Source organism: Dreissena polymorpha, chromosome 16, assembly GCF_020536995.1.
Source record: "Dreissena polymorpha isolate Duluth1 chromosome 16, UMN_Dpol_1.0, whole genome shotgun sequence".
Taxonomy (NCBI): domain Eukaryota; kingdom Metazoa; phylum Mollusca; class Bivalvia; order Myida; family Dreissenidae; genus Dreissena; species Dreissena polymorpha.
In genome coordinates this window covers 40,806,534-40,820,210 of record NC_068370.1, presented here as the reverse complement: position 1 = coordinate 40,820,210, position 13,677 = coordinate 40,806,534, and the positions used below count along the sequence as shown (strand labels likewise).

General features: G+C 35.5%; 3 protein-coding genes and 1 long non-coding RNA gene across 8 annotated transcripts in view; 1 reads left to right on the top strand and 3 right to left on the bottom strand.

The window, feature by feature from the left end:
- The window catches only part of LOC127861982 (vitelline membrane outer layer protein 1-like), a 162,371-nt gene that overhangs the window by 124,592 nt on the left and 24,102 nt on the right, over positions 1-13,677 (bottom strand). The window lies entirely within an intron of this gene.
- On the top strand, positions 4,855-8,649 carry LOC127861983 (uncharacterized). 2 transcript variants are annotated; one of them, XM_052400812.1, is made up of 7 exons: positions 4,871-5,194; positions 5,902-6,069; positions 6,976-7,105; positions 7,328-7,363; positions 7,774-7,839; positions 8,133-8,171; positions 8,546-8,649. In XM_052400812.1, exons 1-7 carry the CDS (start codon positions 5,053-5,055, stop codon positions 8,640-8,642), a joined length of 678 nt encoding a protein of 225 aa, XP_052256772.1. In that variant the 5' UTR covers positions 4,871-5,052; the 3' UTR covers positions 8,643-8,649. The 2 variants fall into 2 exon arrangements, with proteins under 2 accessions (XP_052256773.1, XP_052256772.1); XM_052400813.1 differs by lacking the exon at positions 7,328-7,363 and having other exon boundaries at positions 4,855-5,194.
- Positions 8,712-10,210, bottom strand: LOC127861987 (uncharacterized). The gene is made up of 2 exons (XR_008040386.1): positions 10,099-10,210; positions 8,712-9,481 (listed from the first exon to the last, which is right to left on the bottom strand). It is a non-coding gene; the product is annotated as an uncharacterized LOC127861987 (long non-coding RNA).
- LOC127861985 (putative nuclease HARBI1) lies at positions 10,626-12,409 on the bottom strand. Of its 3 annotated transcripts, XM_052400818.1 has the most exons (3): positions 12,141-12,409; positions 10,976-11,366; positions 10,626-10,807 (listed from the first exon to the last, which is right to left on the bottom strand). In XM_052400818.1, exons 2-3 carry the CDS (start codon positions 11,353-11,355, stop codon positions 10,657-10,659), a joined length of 531 nt encoding a protein of 176 aa, XP_052256778.1. In that variant the 5' UTR covers positions 11,356-11,366; positions 12,141-12,409; the 3' UTR covers positions 10,626-10,656. The 3 variants fall into 3 exon arrangements, with proteins under 3 accessions (XP_052256778.1, XP_052256777.1, XP_052256779.1); XM_052400817.1 differs by lacking the exon at positions 12,141-12,409 and having other exon boundaries at positions 10,642-10,807; positions 10,976-11,865; XM_052400819.1 differs by lacking the exon at positions 12,141-12,409 and having other exon boundaries at positions 10,642-10,807; positions 11,168-11,865.

Genomic DNA, 13,677 nt, shown 5'->3' with positions numbered 1-13,677 from the left:
TTAATTATATTCCATTGTGATCGAATTAAGAAACAAAGATCGAACACTCAACCTGTAATATCACACACACAGTGTATGGTCTGAAACGAAAAATAAAATTGCTAAAAATGTAAATTGGCAACACCTCCTGTCATGAGCGCCAAGTCCTATGCTTTGGCTTCATCTCTTATGAAAGAATGCAAAATTGTCTATTACGTCGTCAGGAAACCATTGCTGGTTTGATGTCGTTAGCAGTTTCATTGTGTGGAAATTTGCTCGTCACACCGGCAAAATACATCGATTTACTTTAAAAAAATTCACCATGCCACAACTTATAAAGGTCGCCACGTTTCTATATGGTTTACTATCATATGTTTGTGTACATGTACGTCTTAGCTGAAGAGCATTACATTCAGATTTTTTAAATAATGCGAAATATGATTACAAAACATATAAACTCTACTCACCCTGTAGAACTATCCGTGAAAGTTAAACAATAGGGCCTGAAAGGCCCAAAGTCGCTCACCTGAGATTCAAAGGAACGGACCTGTTCTGTGCAGCCCACGATGTCATAATAACAAAATGTTCTTACCAACTTTCATGACTAGTGAACACCCTGGCAGCCACGTGTTTCTTCAGACCAGAACCATTTCCATACACATCCAAGATATCATTTAAACATATATTCTGACAAAGTTTCATGAAGATTCATGAAGCAATATAAGGAAAAATGCCCAGCCCTCTGGTGGCCAATTTTTCAAGCAACTGAAACCATTTTCAAACTTGTCCAAGAAATCATTGGGACATATCGTCTTACCAGGTTTCATGAAGATCGGACAATAAATGTGGCCTCTAGAGTGTTAACAAGATTTTACTAAAGCCATATATAGCTAAATAAGGAAAAATGTCCCGCCCCTTGGCAGCTATGTTTTTAAAGCAAACGTAACCATTTTCTAACTCATCCAAGATATTATTGAGACCAATCTTCTGACCAAATTTCATGACGATTGGACAATAAATGTGGCCTCTAGAGTGTTAACAATGTTTACAAAAGCCATATATAGCCATATAAGGAAAAATGCCCCGCCCCCTGGTGACCATGTTTTATAAGCAACCAAAACCATTTTAGAACTCATCCAAGATGTCATTGGGACTAATTTTCTGACCAAGTTTTATGAAGATCGGAAAATAAATATGGCCTCTAGAGTGTTAACAAGGTTTTACTATAGCCATATAAGGAAAAATGCCCCGCCCTCTGGCGGCCATGCTTTTCAACCAACCAGCATCATTTTTGAATTCGTCCAAGATATTGTTGAGATAAATCTTCTGAGCAAGTTTAATGAAGATCGGACAATAAATGTGGCCCCTATAGTGTTAACAAGATTTTACTATAGCCATATACAGCCATATAAGGAAAAATGCCCCGCCCCTTGGCAGAAATGTTTTTCAAGCAAGCGCAACCATTTTCTAACTTATCTAAGCTATCATTAAGACTAATCTTTTGACCAAATTTCATGAAGATTGGACAAAAATGTGTCCTCTAGAGTGTTAAAAATATTTTACTAAAGCCATATATAGCCATATAAAGAAAAATGCCCCGCCCCCTGGTGGCAATGTTTTTAAAGCAACCGAAAACATTTTCGATCTCATCTAAGATATCATTGGGACAAATCTTTTGTTAAAGTTTCATGAAGATCGAAACATAAATGTGGCCTCTAGAGTTTTAACAATGTTTTTACTTTAGCCATATAAGGAAAAATGCCCCGCCCTCTGGCGGCCATGTTTTTTCAACCAACCGGCATCATTTTAAAACTTATCCAAGATATTATTGGGATAAATCTTTTGACCAGGTTTATGAAGATCGGACATAAATATGGCATCTAGAGTGTTAACAAGATTTTACTATAGCCATATATAGCCATATAAGGAAAAATGCCCGTCCCTTGGCAGCCATGTCTTTCAAGCAAACGTAACCAGTTTCGAACTCATTCAAGATATTTGAGACCAATCTTTTGACCAAATTTCACGAAGATTGGACAATAAATGTGGCCTCTAGAGTGTTAACAAGGCAAATGTTGACGCCGCACGACGCACAAAAGGCGATCACAAAAGCTCACCATGAGCACATTGTGCTCAGGTGAGCTAAAAAACGGGCCTAAGCGCAACCTCGGAAGTAGCTTTGGCTAATTTATTAATGCATCGCAAATAGAGGTGGTGCCCGTGATTAACGGTCGTGGATTCGCCTTGTACACCTGACCAATTATTCGGAGATTGGAGGACAACCGATTGCCGGACAACGACTACCCGGGTGAATTCCTGTAAGACCAAACATGAAATCTACCATCCTTTTTCTAAGCTAAATTTCACTATTTTGTATATTCGGATTTCACCAAAGCAGGTTCGTTTTTCGGCATCCCATCGACCTAAAAAGCACATAAAACATTATACCCTTGTATTCGCTGAATAGTGTACATTTAATTTTGACTAGACTGATTGTTCCCCGGTTTGGACTTGAGGTCATGGTTCCCATACTCATCGTGTTGATCACAACTTCCATTCAACCGGCCGTCGAGAAAAATGTGCCTTTTAGGACAACCTACCAGCAAACAGTTAATGCCGCAAAGGCTTACTTTAAAATTATATGCCCAACTGAGGCTAACTTCCAATTTCAAACTGTCACAAAAGGTTAACTTCAAATTTACGGCAACTGAATTTTAATTGATCAAAATAGACCAAAATAAGCTAGATTGAAGAATGATAGTTTGATCCGTGGCTGACCCTGGTGAGCAGGCATCAATGTCAATTTAAACTATTAGAATACCAACTTAAGTTAAAAACAAGAAATGTTTTAGTCAGAAACACAATGCCAACTATTGCGCCTCTTTGAAGCAATATAGTTGATCTTTGAACTTGAAGGATGACTTTGACCCTCCACCACTCAAATTGTGCAGCTCCATGAGATACACATGCATGCCAAATATCAATTTCCTGTCTTCGATATTGCAAAAGTTATGGGCAATGTTAAAGTTTTCGGACGGACGCACAGACTGAGGGACTGACGGACAGTTCAACTGCTATATACCAACCTACCGGGGGCATAAAAACTTATGTTGTGAGGTCGCTGTCCGCCATAGAGCGCAACGAGTTGCAGACGTATCTGCAAACTCGGTGCGGTCACCGCAAAAAGAACTATAAATGCTAATGATCTTTTGGTGACAGCGAACCTAAACTGATACTGTTTGCCGGATGAGTACAGGAATCATTTAACTGTCCAGAGATTTACTCAAAACATGTTGGGGCCCCTTTTTTTAACGCATGCAATGCACCCGCTATCTGCTCAATAAAGACAGAATTTCCAAGGGAGGACAGGTGTATTCCGTCTGCAGCGAATAATGATAGAAATACTTCCCTTAATGTATCATACTTTATAAAGACACCCTCATAAATGTGCATAATTTTGTTTGCTGCCTAAGTGTTTATTCTTATCCTACAAGAGTTCATAGCGACAATATCATCTGAATAACGCCACGAACTGCGTTGCAAAATTTTACTCTTGAAACTGAAAGCATCATTTATGAAGTTAATAATGGCATCTATAAGAGAAGACAAGCTGGAGCTTGAACATTTTTATGACAATTTCGGTTATGCATAAACGGATTCAGGCTTAAGAAAAACTCGATACGCCTCTAAACGAGATCTACCAGCTTTCTTTATTGTTTCGACAAGGCAACCTGCCTTTGCCGCAGAAGTTGCTGCCCCTAAAGGAATGAGATGTACACCTGCCGTACTTCAGCTGTAAGCAGCCCAAAGCTTTTCTAAGAATGGCTGAAAATTGGTTTCTCATTAAGGGATGTCCATCTAAATGACAGAAAAATGTCCCACTAATACGTGGGCGTCTTTTCAGGAACCCTGAAATGTTGTTTACCGCACAAATTTATGTTGAAGTGGATTTGTTTATCTTTAAAATTGTGTCTGAACCGTATTGATCTGTTTGAGAAAACCTAATAGCAAGTTTGATTATGCCATCTTTCTCATTAACCAAACATCTGACTATGAAATAACCCTTGAAGAAGATTTTTTTGTTGTGAAGGCAATTTTTCCCACCCTAAGAAAGCTGAAAAAAGCAAGGTCATATGATTCAGGGAACAAGTGACTCTAATACATATTATGACAAACTATAGGCAAAACTTACACTATCTGGTTTAATATATGCTTGTTTATTGGGGACAAGGATGCCTAGCACACCTGCTGTAGTTAAGATCATACCATTTTCTGATCATGACTCTTTCCGAATCTGCCCCCTGCATAGAATGTCCCACTTATTGCAACCATAGCTCATAATCAATTTTATCAAAGCGGGTACCAGTAGGATCAACTGCAAGGCGCAAACGGACCTGCTGGTCATAGGCTTTCCAACCCAGTCCTGCATGCCTCCTTGCCGTAGTCCTCATTGTACTCATGGACTTGAGTAAATCCTGCGTGCTGTAAGGGTGTGCTGTTAAGAGGAGACTAGCATATACCAGGGGCCGTATCCACAAAGATCCTTAGGCATTTTCTTAGTTATTTACTTAAGTTCGAAAAATCACCTTAGGCAAGATTTTCCCTTCAATATTCTTCTTAAAAATTCCTTAGGAAAAAGATTAGGTAAGTTTTTGTCTCGTGCATTTTTTCCCTCAGTGAAACATAATTCGCCTAAGGAGTGACTTAAGTTTGTTGTCAGGGACATCCCCGGGTTCCCTGTCATAAAAATAGCATCACGATGACGTCGTCATTATAACATACCACGAGATTTCTTGGCACACAAAAATGGCGGTTGTCTCTGTCTAAAGAGAATCGGTTGAATTTTATTACGTGTTTTAATTTCCGAAGCGTGCCACAAGGAGTTTTTATGGAAAACATAAAGGGAGTGACTTTTATTACATGCATACAATGCTTGTGAATTTAAGCAGCATTAAATGCCATGTTTTATTTGTGATTCCCACTGTCGGCGTTTGGGTTTTTTGTGGATCTTAAAATAGCACTGAAGCGATACCGGATGTTTATAGCAGACGGCGTTTTGTCAAAACTGTCAAAATGGAAGAAAAAAGAAAACGCAATCCCAACTTTTCGCTGCAAGATTCCTTGCTTCTTACCCAAATAATGGGAGAGACGCATCCCGACTTCCATGATATGGACATGTCTTTCCACAAGGTTGATAAGGCTAGATTCAGCAATCGTACGTATCAAAATATTGGTATCAAGCTTTAGACACCAACCAGAGAATCATTTGCATAAGCCATAACACTCAGTCTTCAAAATTAGCTTTGAAAAGTTAATTGCCAGACTGGCCAGCTACTGAAGAATTCACTACATGCCTTTTAATATTTTTATTTCCAATAATAATGTTTTGACACATATTCCTACAACACTTATTTAAGCTCTTGATTTGTTGGAAATTAAGTCAGTGTTTCAACACAGTATTAGGTATGAATAATAATCTCTGCAATTAAGAAGGATCAGTTTCCACTTGTAATTTTTTTTGTCATCTTAAACAATAACCATTTCATGATTATTCAACGTGAAATTTATTATTGGCCCAACAGTTTTTTTTATATGCTACGGGCATTTTTACATGTGTTAATTTTTATGACTGTGAAATGTCTGTGAGCAGAATGGTAATAATATGCGAATATAGCCATTGCATTATGACAAAAACTTTAAATGAACAATGCGATAAAAAGAACAAAAAATAAAAAATAAACGTTTGATTAAAATAAGTGCATATTATTGAATATTGATCTATTTAACATGAGTTGCTAAATGTTACAATGAGTAATATGAATAAAACCATTGTTAATAAATATATTTCATAAACTAAATTAACTTGAGCATTATTCATTTTATGTACCTGTAAGTAAAAAAAGAATATATGTATGATATCAGGAATCAGCAAAGCAACAAAGAATGCACTGTGGGTGGCAGTTACTGAAAATGTCAATGCCAGAGCCCAGTTTAGAAGGGAGCAATCCATTTTGGAGAAAAAATGGGAAAATCTACAAAGGGATCACAGAAATCTGTACATGGATTTCCAAAGAGAAATTTCATTGACAGGTACCTTAGATATTAAACTAATTGTTTACCATTTCAAACATTTGTCGGAATGAACTTTGTTTTTGAATGTAAAAGGATAATTATGAAAATTGACATTTTTACATGTAACAGGAATAAATTGCAATTTACTCATGTAAGAAATAGTTTTAAGCTATTTTAATTGTTCAAATGCACATATAGACTGATGTAATTATTTTAATCTCAAAGACCTGTTAATAACATGAAATTATTTCGTTTCACCTGATAGAGGTTTTTTATGTCCCCAGCCACTATAGTGGGGGACGTATTGTTTTTGCCCTGTCTGTTGGTTGGTCTGTTTGTTGGTTTGCGCAAATTTTAACATTTGCAATAACTTTTGCAATATTGAAGATAGCAACTTGATATTTGGCATGCATATGTATCTCATGGAGCTGCACATTTTGAGTGGTGAAAGGTCAAGGTCAAGGTCATCCTTCAATGTCAAAGGTAAAATATATAGCTTCAAAGCAGCGCAAAAGGGGACATAGTGTTTCTGGCAAACACATATCTTGTTTATATATATAAAAGAATGCATTAAGGAATAAAATAGGTGTTTGTTTCCATCAACATCGCCAAAAAAATAGGTAGGTAGGTCGCCATAACTTTTATAAATTTCATCTTTACATGTTATTTTACACTTTAAAAGGATTATTTCAATGACCAAAGTCTTCCAAATGTATAAACAACATTATTTCAACATAATTATGAGATGGAACAACCTTTATTTTGATAAAACAATGCATTTTTAAAAAATTAATAAAAACAATGAATTTTTAATGTAAACTTTACTACAAATCGCAAAAAAAGTTGAGTCGGCAGGGGTTAGTAGAAACAGTGACCTTTTTTAGGCCTAATGTATAACTAAATATGCTGAAATGTATTAAACAGGGCGAGGTCCAATTGGCAGAACATTGTCTGTCCTCACAGAGGCAGTAATTGATGTTATTGGAAAGCAGAGTGCGGCAGTTGTTGGGGCAGCAGGAGCAGCATATGACTCAACATTGGCCTCACTTATGCTGTAAGATTCACAAACAAGTATAATTAAAAATATGTTACTTCCTTAACTTCATATACACAATATATGGATCAATATGGAATAGGAAAAAATGCTGAAGATACCGGAAAGCATTAAATAAAAAATTTAAATTCTGCAAATTAAATGCAGAACAAGCCATTGATATCCCCCTTTTAAACTGATATTGTCTGATTACTTGTTTTTCTTGTGTTTTTAATTTTTCAGTCCTCAACAGTTTGACCTATGTGACAGTGAAGAAAGGTGATTATTTCTTCTTCTGTTTGTGTAATATATATGTTTCAGATGTAATCATTATAAGGCATGACAATCCATACTCATTCGGGGTAGTGGGAACAAACAGCTTTTCTATTTTAGTCATGTTTACTTAAAACACATAATTCACATCCAATACATGCAAATCACATAAAAAACATGTTACAAACCTCCAATTAAATAGCTAAGCATAACCCAAACAGAAGTTGTTCCTTTATTTGCTATTAAATATTTTATTTACTTCCCATGTTAATTAAGTATGAATTAGTTACCAACAATTTAAAAGAAAAAAGAAACTAATGCTGCAAAATTTTCACGTCAGTGCATATTTTTCATATCAATACAAATTCCCATGGCATCTACCATTCAATGTATATTTAATTTGATTTTTGCTACAGATCATCAGTATCGGATGGTCCAATCTTCAATGTAATGGATCTTGTTCCAGTAAAACCTTCCCAAAGGTATGATATAATTGTATAATAAAAGAATGTAAAACATATTGTACAAAGCTGATCTTGTCAGTGTTTTAAAGAAGGTAAATGACATATAAACAGTTAATCAATGCATTAAAACTATCATTACAGTTTGCATCAGTGATACATGTACATAATGGTATCAAAGCTCACTGTTTTTATTTATTTTAAGTAATCTCATTATAAAATGAAACGTTTACACAGTTATTTTTACAATTTACAACATATTGTGTAACTATGGCATTTTGTGGCAAAATCTATGTACAGAACTTTTATTTTAGAGTCCAATCATGTTCAACAACAACCAGTACATTGCCAAGGTATTATTATAACATTAATAACAAATTTATGTTTTCAAGCTATAAGCAATGATCACTAGTTATTAAATTATTTATTAAATTATTATAATTATGTAACTTCTGTCACTTTCATTTGAATGCTGCTGCATTCTGATTGTATAATCTGTGCACATGACCGTTTTTTTTTCATTTTTAATTTCTTTTAAAGACATTAAACAATACACTTTACATGACACATTCCTGTCAGTAAATGTATGACAAAATATTGTAACTCAACAAGAAAATTCCATGACTTTGTGTAAACAAACAACGTTAATTGAAAATGAAAACTTTAAATTGAAATGTTCTGACATTTAAAGCATTGCATGAATAAGGTATACATGAAATTTTTTCAGCCCAAATCAAGCGCACTGTTGCTGTTGTAGTGACTCTGAAATGAGAGCCTTAAAGAAGAGAAAACTAGAGTTGCAGATAAAGTTTTATGAGAGATAACTTAAATTGTAAAATGACCTATTAGTTAGTGTTTCTTTGTTAGTTTTTCAATAATCTTTTTTGCAACAGTTTTTATATCATATCAGCTATGTCCCCCGGCCCCCAAACCAATAACATCAGCGATGGCCTCCGACCCCCAAACTGATATTATCAGCTATGTTTTCTGGCTCCAAAACCTATAACATCAGCTATGTTCCCTTGCCCTGAAACCTATAATATCAGCTATGTTCCCCAGCCACCAATCCTATATTAATCAGCTATGTCTCATTCAGCACACATTTTATATACTTGTTTTGTCTTTATCAGATGTAAATGAACACACATTTTTAAGACTTGTTTTGTGTTTATCAGATGTAAATGAACACACATTTTTAAGACTTGTTTTGTGTTTATCAGATGTAAATGAACACACATTTTTAAGACTTGTTTTGTCTTTATCAGATGTAAATGAACATACATTTTTAAGACTTGTTTTGTCTTTATCAGATGTAAATGAACACACATTTTTAAGACTTGTTTTGTCTTTATCAGATGTAAATGAACACACATTTTTAAGACTTGTTTTGTCTTTATCAGATGTAAATGAACACACATTTTTAAGACTTGTTTTGTCTTTATTAGATGTAAATGAACACACATTTTTAAGACTTGTTTTGTCTATATCCCCCGTAATTTACAATCTAAAATACTGTTCGCATATAATATCACGGAAGCGAAGTCCATCTTCTGGACCAACATGAATCCCGTCATTGCGCACAGGATCTTCCGGCAGATCATCAACATCTGGCACACCATGCAGCTTGCAGATGTTGTGCAAAACTGCACATGCAATGATCACCCTGTCAATACACATTGTTTGTTGTTTTGCAATATATACCACTTTCACAGTAAAAAGATATTTTTATTGATACAATGTTGATTTTCTTGCAATATATAATGGTTTCATAGTAAAAATGTATTTTTATGTCCCCCCACCACTGTAGTGGGGGACATATTGTTTTTGCCGTGTCTGTTGGTTGGTCTGTCTGTTTGTGTCAACTTTAACATTTTGCCATAACTTTTCCTATATTGAAGATAGCAACTTCATATTTGGCATGCATGTATATCTCATGGAGCTGCACATTTTGAATGGTGAAAGGTCAAGGTCATCCTTCAAGGTCAAAGATCAAAAATACTAAGTCAAAGCGGTGTACAAGTGGACATAGCGTTTCTGACAAACATATTTCTTGTTATTTATAATGTTAACAGACAAAATCCTATTTAAAGGCATTCTTTGCAACAAACAATCATTTTAATTTGTATTAATTAAAATGTACATTAATTTTAATGTATATCTTTTTTGAAAACAATGCATAACTCAATATTTGATTAAATGATGAGATTTTACATTTATTACATCCAAGTTACCGACACTTTTATAAAATTTCATAATGGTGTCTGAAACAAATATATTTACTTGCACGTTTTTTCTGGAGCAAGTCTAACTTCTCCATGCAGAATTCCCCATCTGCGTTTCAGCTGTCCTATGCCCCGTTCAACCTTGCTCCTTGTCAACTTGTGTGCCCTGTGTTTAAAAAAAGTTTAAATAACATTTTTTATGTTATCGCTTTATGATTCCATTATAAATACCAGATTTAAAAAAGGGCTGTTTGTCAAACATGCATGCCCCCCATATGGGCTCTCCGTTGTAGTGACAGCCATTGTGTGAATATGTTTTGTCACTGTGACCTTGACCTTTGACCTAGTGACTTGAAAATCAATAGGGGTCATCTGCGAGTCGGGTTTTCTCGGAAAACAGCCTTGCTAATAAAATCAACAATACTTCAATTAAATGACACTGTGTGCATTAAGAAAGTCAAACAATAAAAGGGTTAAAATCAACAATAATACAATTAAATGGCAGTGTGTGCAAAAAGAAAGTCAAACAATAAAAGAGTTTTATCACAATGCACAATGTCTTTTCATATGGGGAATACACAATCTGTTAAAAACACAATGGTTTACAACATACGATTCACTTTGTGACATATTTCACAATTTTAAGAAACATTACCTGTGTGTTGATGGAATGGTAACCCATTCTGTTCACGTACATGGGTTCATCAATAGATGGTGCCTGGATCTGTACATGAGTCCCATCTATGACACCGATCACATTTGGGAATCTAATTAAAACAACATGCAGAAAATGCAGTTGTTAATAAATTGAACAAATACCTGTTGCAAGGGCACAATTTAACACAATTATATGATATTCCTATTATATAATAGGATTAATCAAGTATTTTCATTATCAGAAATTGGAACAACAAATATCTTATAAAGTGAAGTACCTAGCAATATGAAAAAATCCTTGTTTATTCCTGTTTAATGACTCAATGGTTGTTGGGAATCTAATGTGTCTCCTCACAACATTTTGGGAGCTCAGTTCATCAAGTGTTTGAGATACTGCTCTCGAAACACTTGATTGAGCTACAGAGTGCAGATCACCGGTGTTGAGCTGTATCACACCGGTAGCCAGGTACCTCAGTGTGATCAAGACCTTGTAGCCAGTAGAAAGGCTGTGGCTCCTGTCAGTATTGGGGGCTAAGGCAGCATCCAGCTGGGCAATTATATATGCCAATGTGGCATGGTTCACACGATACCTCTTGTACAGATCATCATTGGTCAACTGTGCAATGTCAATTCGCTCACGATACTCCCGAACTGCCATTTTGCTGCAAGCTGTATAACCAAAATGTTGAAAATATCACAATGTACTGTATGAATTGCTATATGGTAGAAAAGTAACTTACCATCAAATATATCCTGCCATTTATGGATTGATTTTCATTATCTTGCAAGGCAAAGTACATACAAATACTGGAACAGTGTTCGTCCCGATATAGTATAGATTAAGCCCAGCAAGATTTGTAACTTTTATTTCATACAGTATCATCTTGGTGACCGGATATTCCGAAACGACAATGTTGTTTTTTCATCTCCAAATTCAATACAATGGGGGGATTGGGCGTCTGTCATTTTGTAACATAACGTTAAAAATGGCAATTGAATTGATAATAGAAAACACAATCAGTTTTAATTACTGGTTACAAAAATAACCGATTTGGTTACAAAATGATCGATTAATGATTACGAAATAACTGAAAATGCTTAGCTACGAGTACGAAACGGCTATGCTACGAAATGACCGTAAACCCAATTCAACATTTCCGGATTTTCCTCGTTAATGACTCAAACAAACAAGTATGATTCTTTCATAAACACAAAAACACTTCACATCAACTGCTTTTAAATCAGTGTTTACATTTGTATAACAAAATAACAGCTTGAAACCAACGTGCGAAAACTTCCTCGATCAATTCCTTATTTTTTTACATACGGAAGTAAACATTGCAACTTCCTGTCTCGCTAACAAATATAAACGGGTAGAAACAATTACTATTTAAATCAACTGCACTATCGATAAATTTATCAAAAGAAATAAGATACACCCACCGATTGTGATGATTTTCTAACTTCTCTCCTTGAAAACAGGATTCCGCGTTAAAATGGACGCTACGTTAGTTTTTTCCTTAATATTTAAGGGTCCTCCGAAGGTTCCTTAAAAGTTAAGGCGAAAATGCCGACTTAAGGCAAAACATAAGGGCATTTTGTTTTGTGGATAATACTTGAGGAATATCTTAAAAATTAAGGGAAAATAGCGAAAATTAAGGGGAAAGTATGTAAACTTAGGCAAAAATCTCCCTCAGGATCTTTTTGGATACGGCCCCAGAAATGCGTCTGGCCACGGTTCAATTGTATTTATTGATTTTGAAGGCTCAAGTGGTTTTATAAACAACTACCCAGATGGATTGAGTTTCAAACTACGCACCTGTTCCCCTGGTTGAGTCTCTAATAGTAAAGCAATATCTATGTACATTCCTGAAATAATCTTTTTTATGGCGGTTAATACATGCAAACCCAGCTGGTTGTGCACACTTGCAATTGGTATGGGGTTAGTGTCAAAATCAAAAGACAACACCTGCTCATTAGCTGGGTAAGCCTCCACGCCAACTGGCACCTTTGGAGCTGTTGCATCGGGGATCAACTCAATATATGACCCAGGGGCTGACTCTGTAGCATGCGTACTTGTACCAGGGACTGCCTCTGCGCTTGATGGCCCAGGCCCTGGCACTGCACTAGATGACCCACTGCCAGTTACCGATTCCACAGCCGGACTAACACTCTAAGGACATTCCCCCTGTCGCCTACGCTTTGATACGGTTTCTGCAAGGTTTTCAAGTTCCATCATGGAATCCGTGGCTCGCTTACTCATTGTTTTGGCCTTCGGCATTGCTGAAGTGACTTGGACATTATCGTTCAGAAACATGAAAAATAAAATAAGTAAATAAATGAAATTTCCATTTAAAGCCACATAACTTATTTGGCATAGTAAATTTAATTATAAATAAGAAACATATTTTATCTATGCCAATTAGAATATATCCGGTGGTTATAAGTCCGTCCTTTTTGCGTTTTAAAACTTAAAAATAATCGCGTTTGTCGAAAAGGACGTATACGTATAGAAATCCTACTTTCGGTTTAAATGCGGAACCGTTTGAAAAATAATAAATTACTTGCTAACTAGGCTATATAGTTAATGACAATTTTGCAAACTTTCAAATTGCCTCTATATGTATTGATTAACATGTATTTCATTTCAAGGTTAGAGGCAAAGTGTGTGGCCTTTACACTGCAACTTACTGGTGCATAATCATTTTATCCCATAACACTGCTAATACCAATAACATAATACGAGATGATGATGATTACGACCACCAATAACAACGTTTTAATCGATAGAAATAAAGCTAAAATAAATTTCATCCAATTAAATACACCACCTACAGCACTCCTTACATTATGCTTGAACTCTGAACTTATTAAACAATGATGCTGTACTACTTAAATTATGTTTTCCAAAATTGCTAAACACATTTTTACGAACCTTTCAATTTTCGCCTGTTCCGTAAAAAGGGAGTAGCAAGGCGGT

Bases quoted from the DNA above. Each gene is read 5' to 3' on its own strand.
- LOC127861983 (XM_052400812.1), top strand. From the start codon at position 5,053: ATGGAAGAAAAAAGAAAACGCAATCCCAACTTTTCGCTGCAAGATTCC. The intron at 7,364-7,773 runs GTGATTATTTCT...TTTTTGCTACAG, and splicing joins CTATGTGACAGTGAAGAAAG to ATCATCAGTATCGGATGGTC. The intron at 8,172-8,545 runs GTATTATTATAA...AAATTTTTTCAG, and splicing joins ACAACCAGTACATTGCCAAG to CCCAAATCAAGCGCACTGTT.
- LOC127861985 (XM_052400818.1), bottom strand. From the start codon at position 11,355: ATGGCAGTTCGGGAGTATCGTGAGCGAATTGACATTGCACAGTTGACC. The intron at 10,808-10,975 runs GTACTTCACTTT...TGTTTTAATTAG, and splicing joins GGATTTTTTCATATTGCTAG to ATTCCCAAATGTGATCGGTG.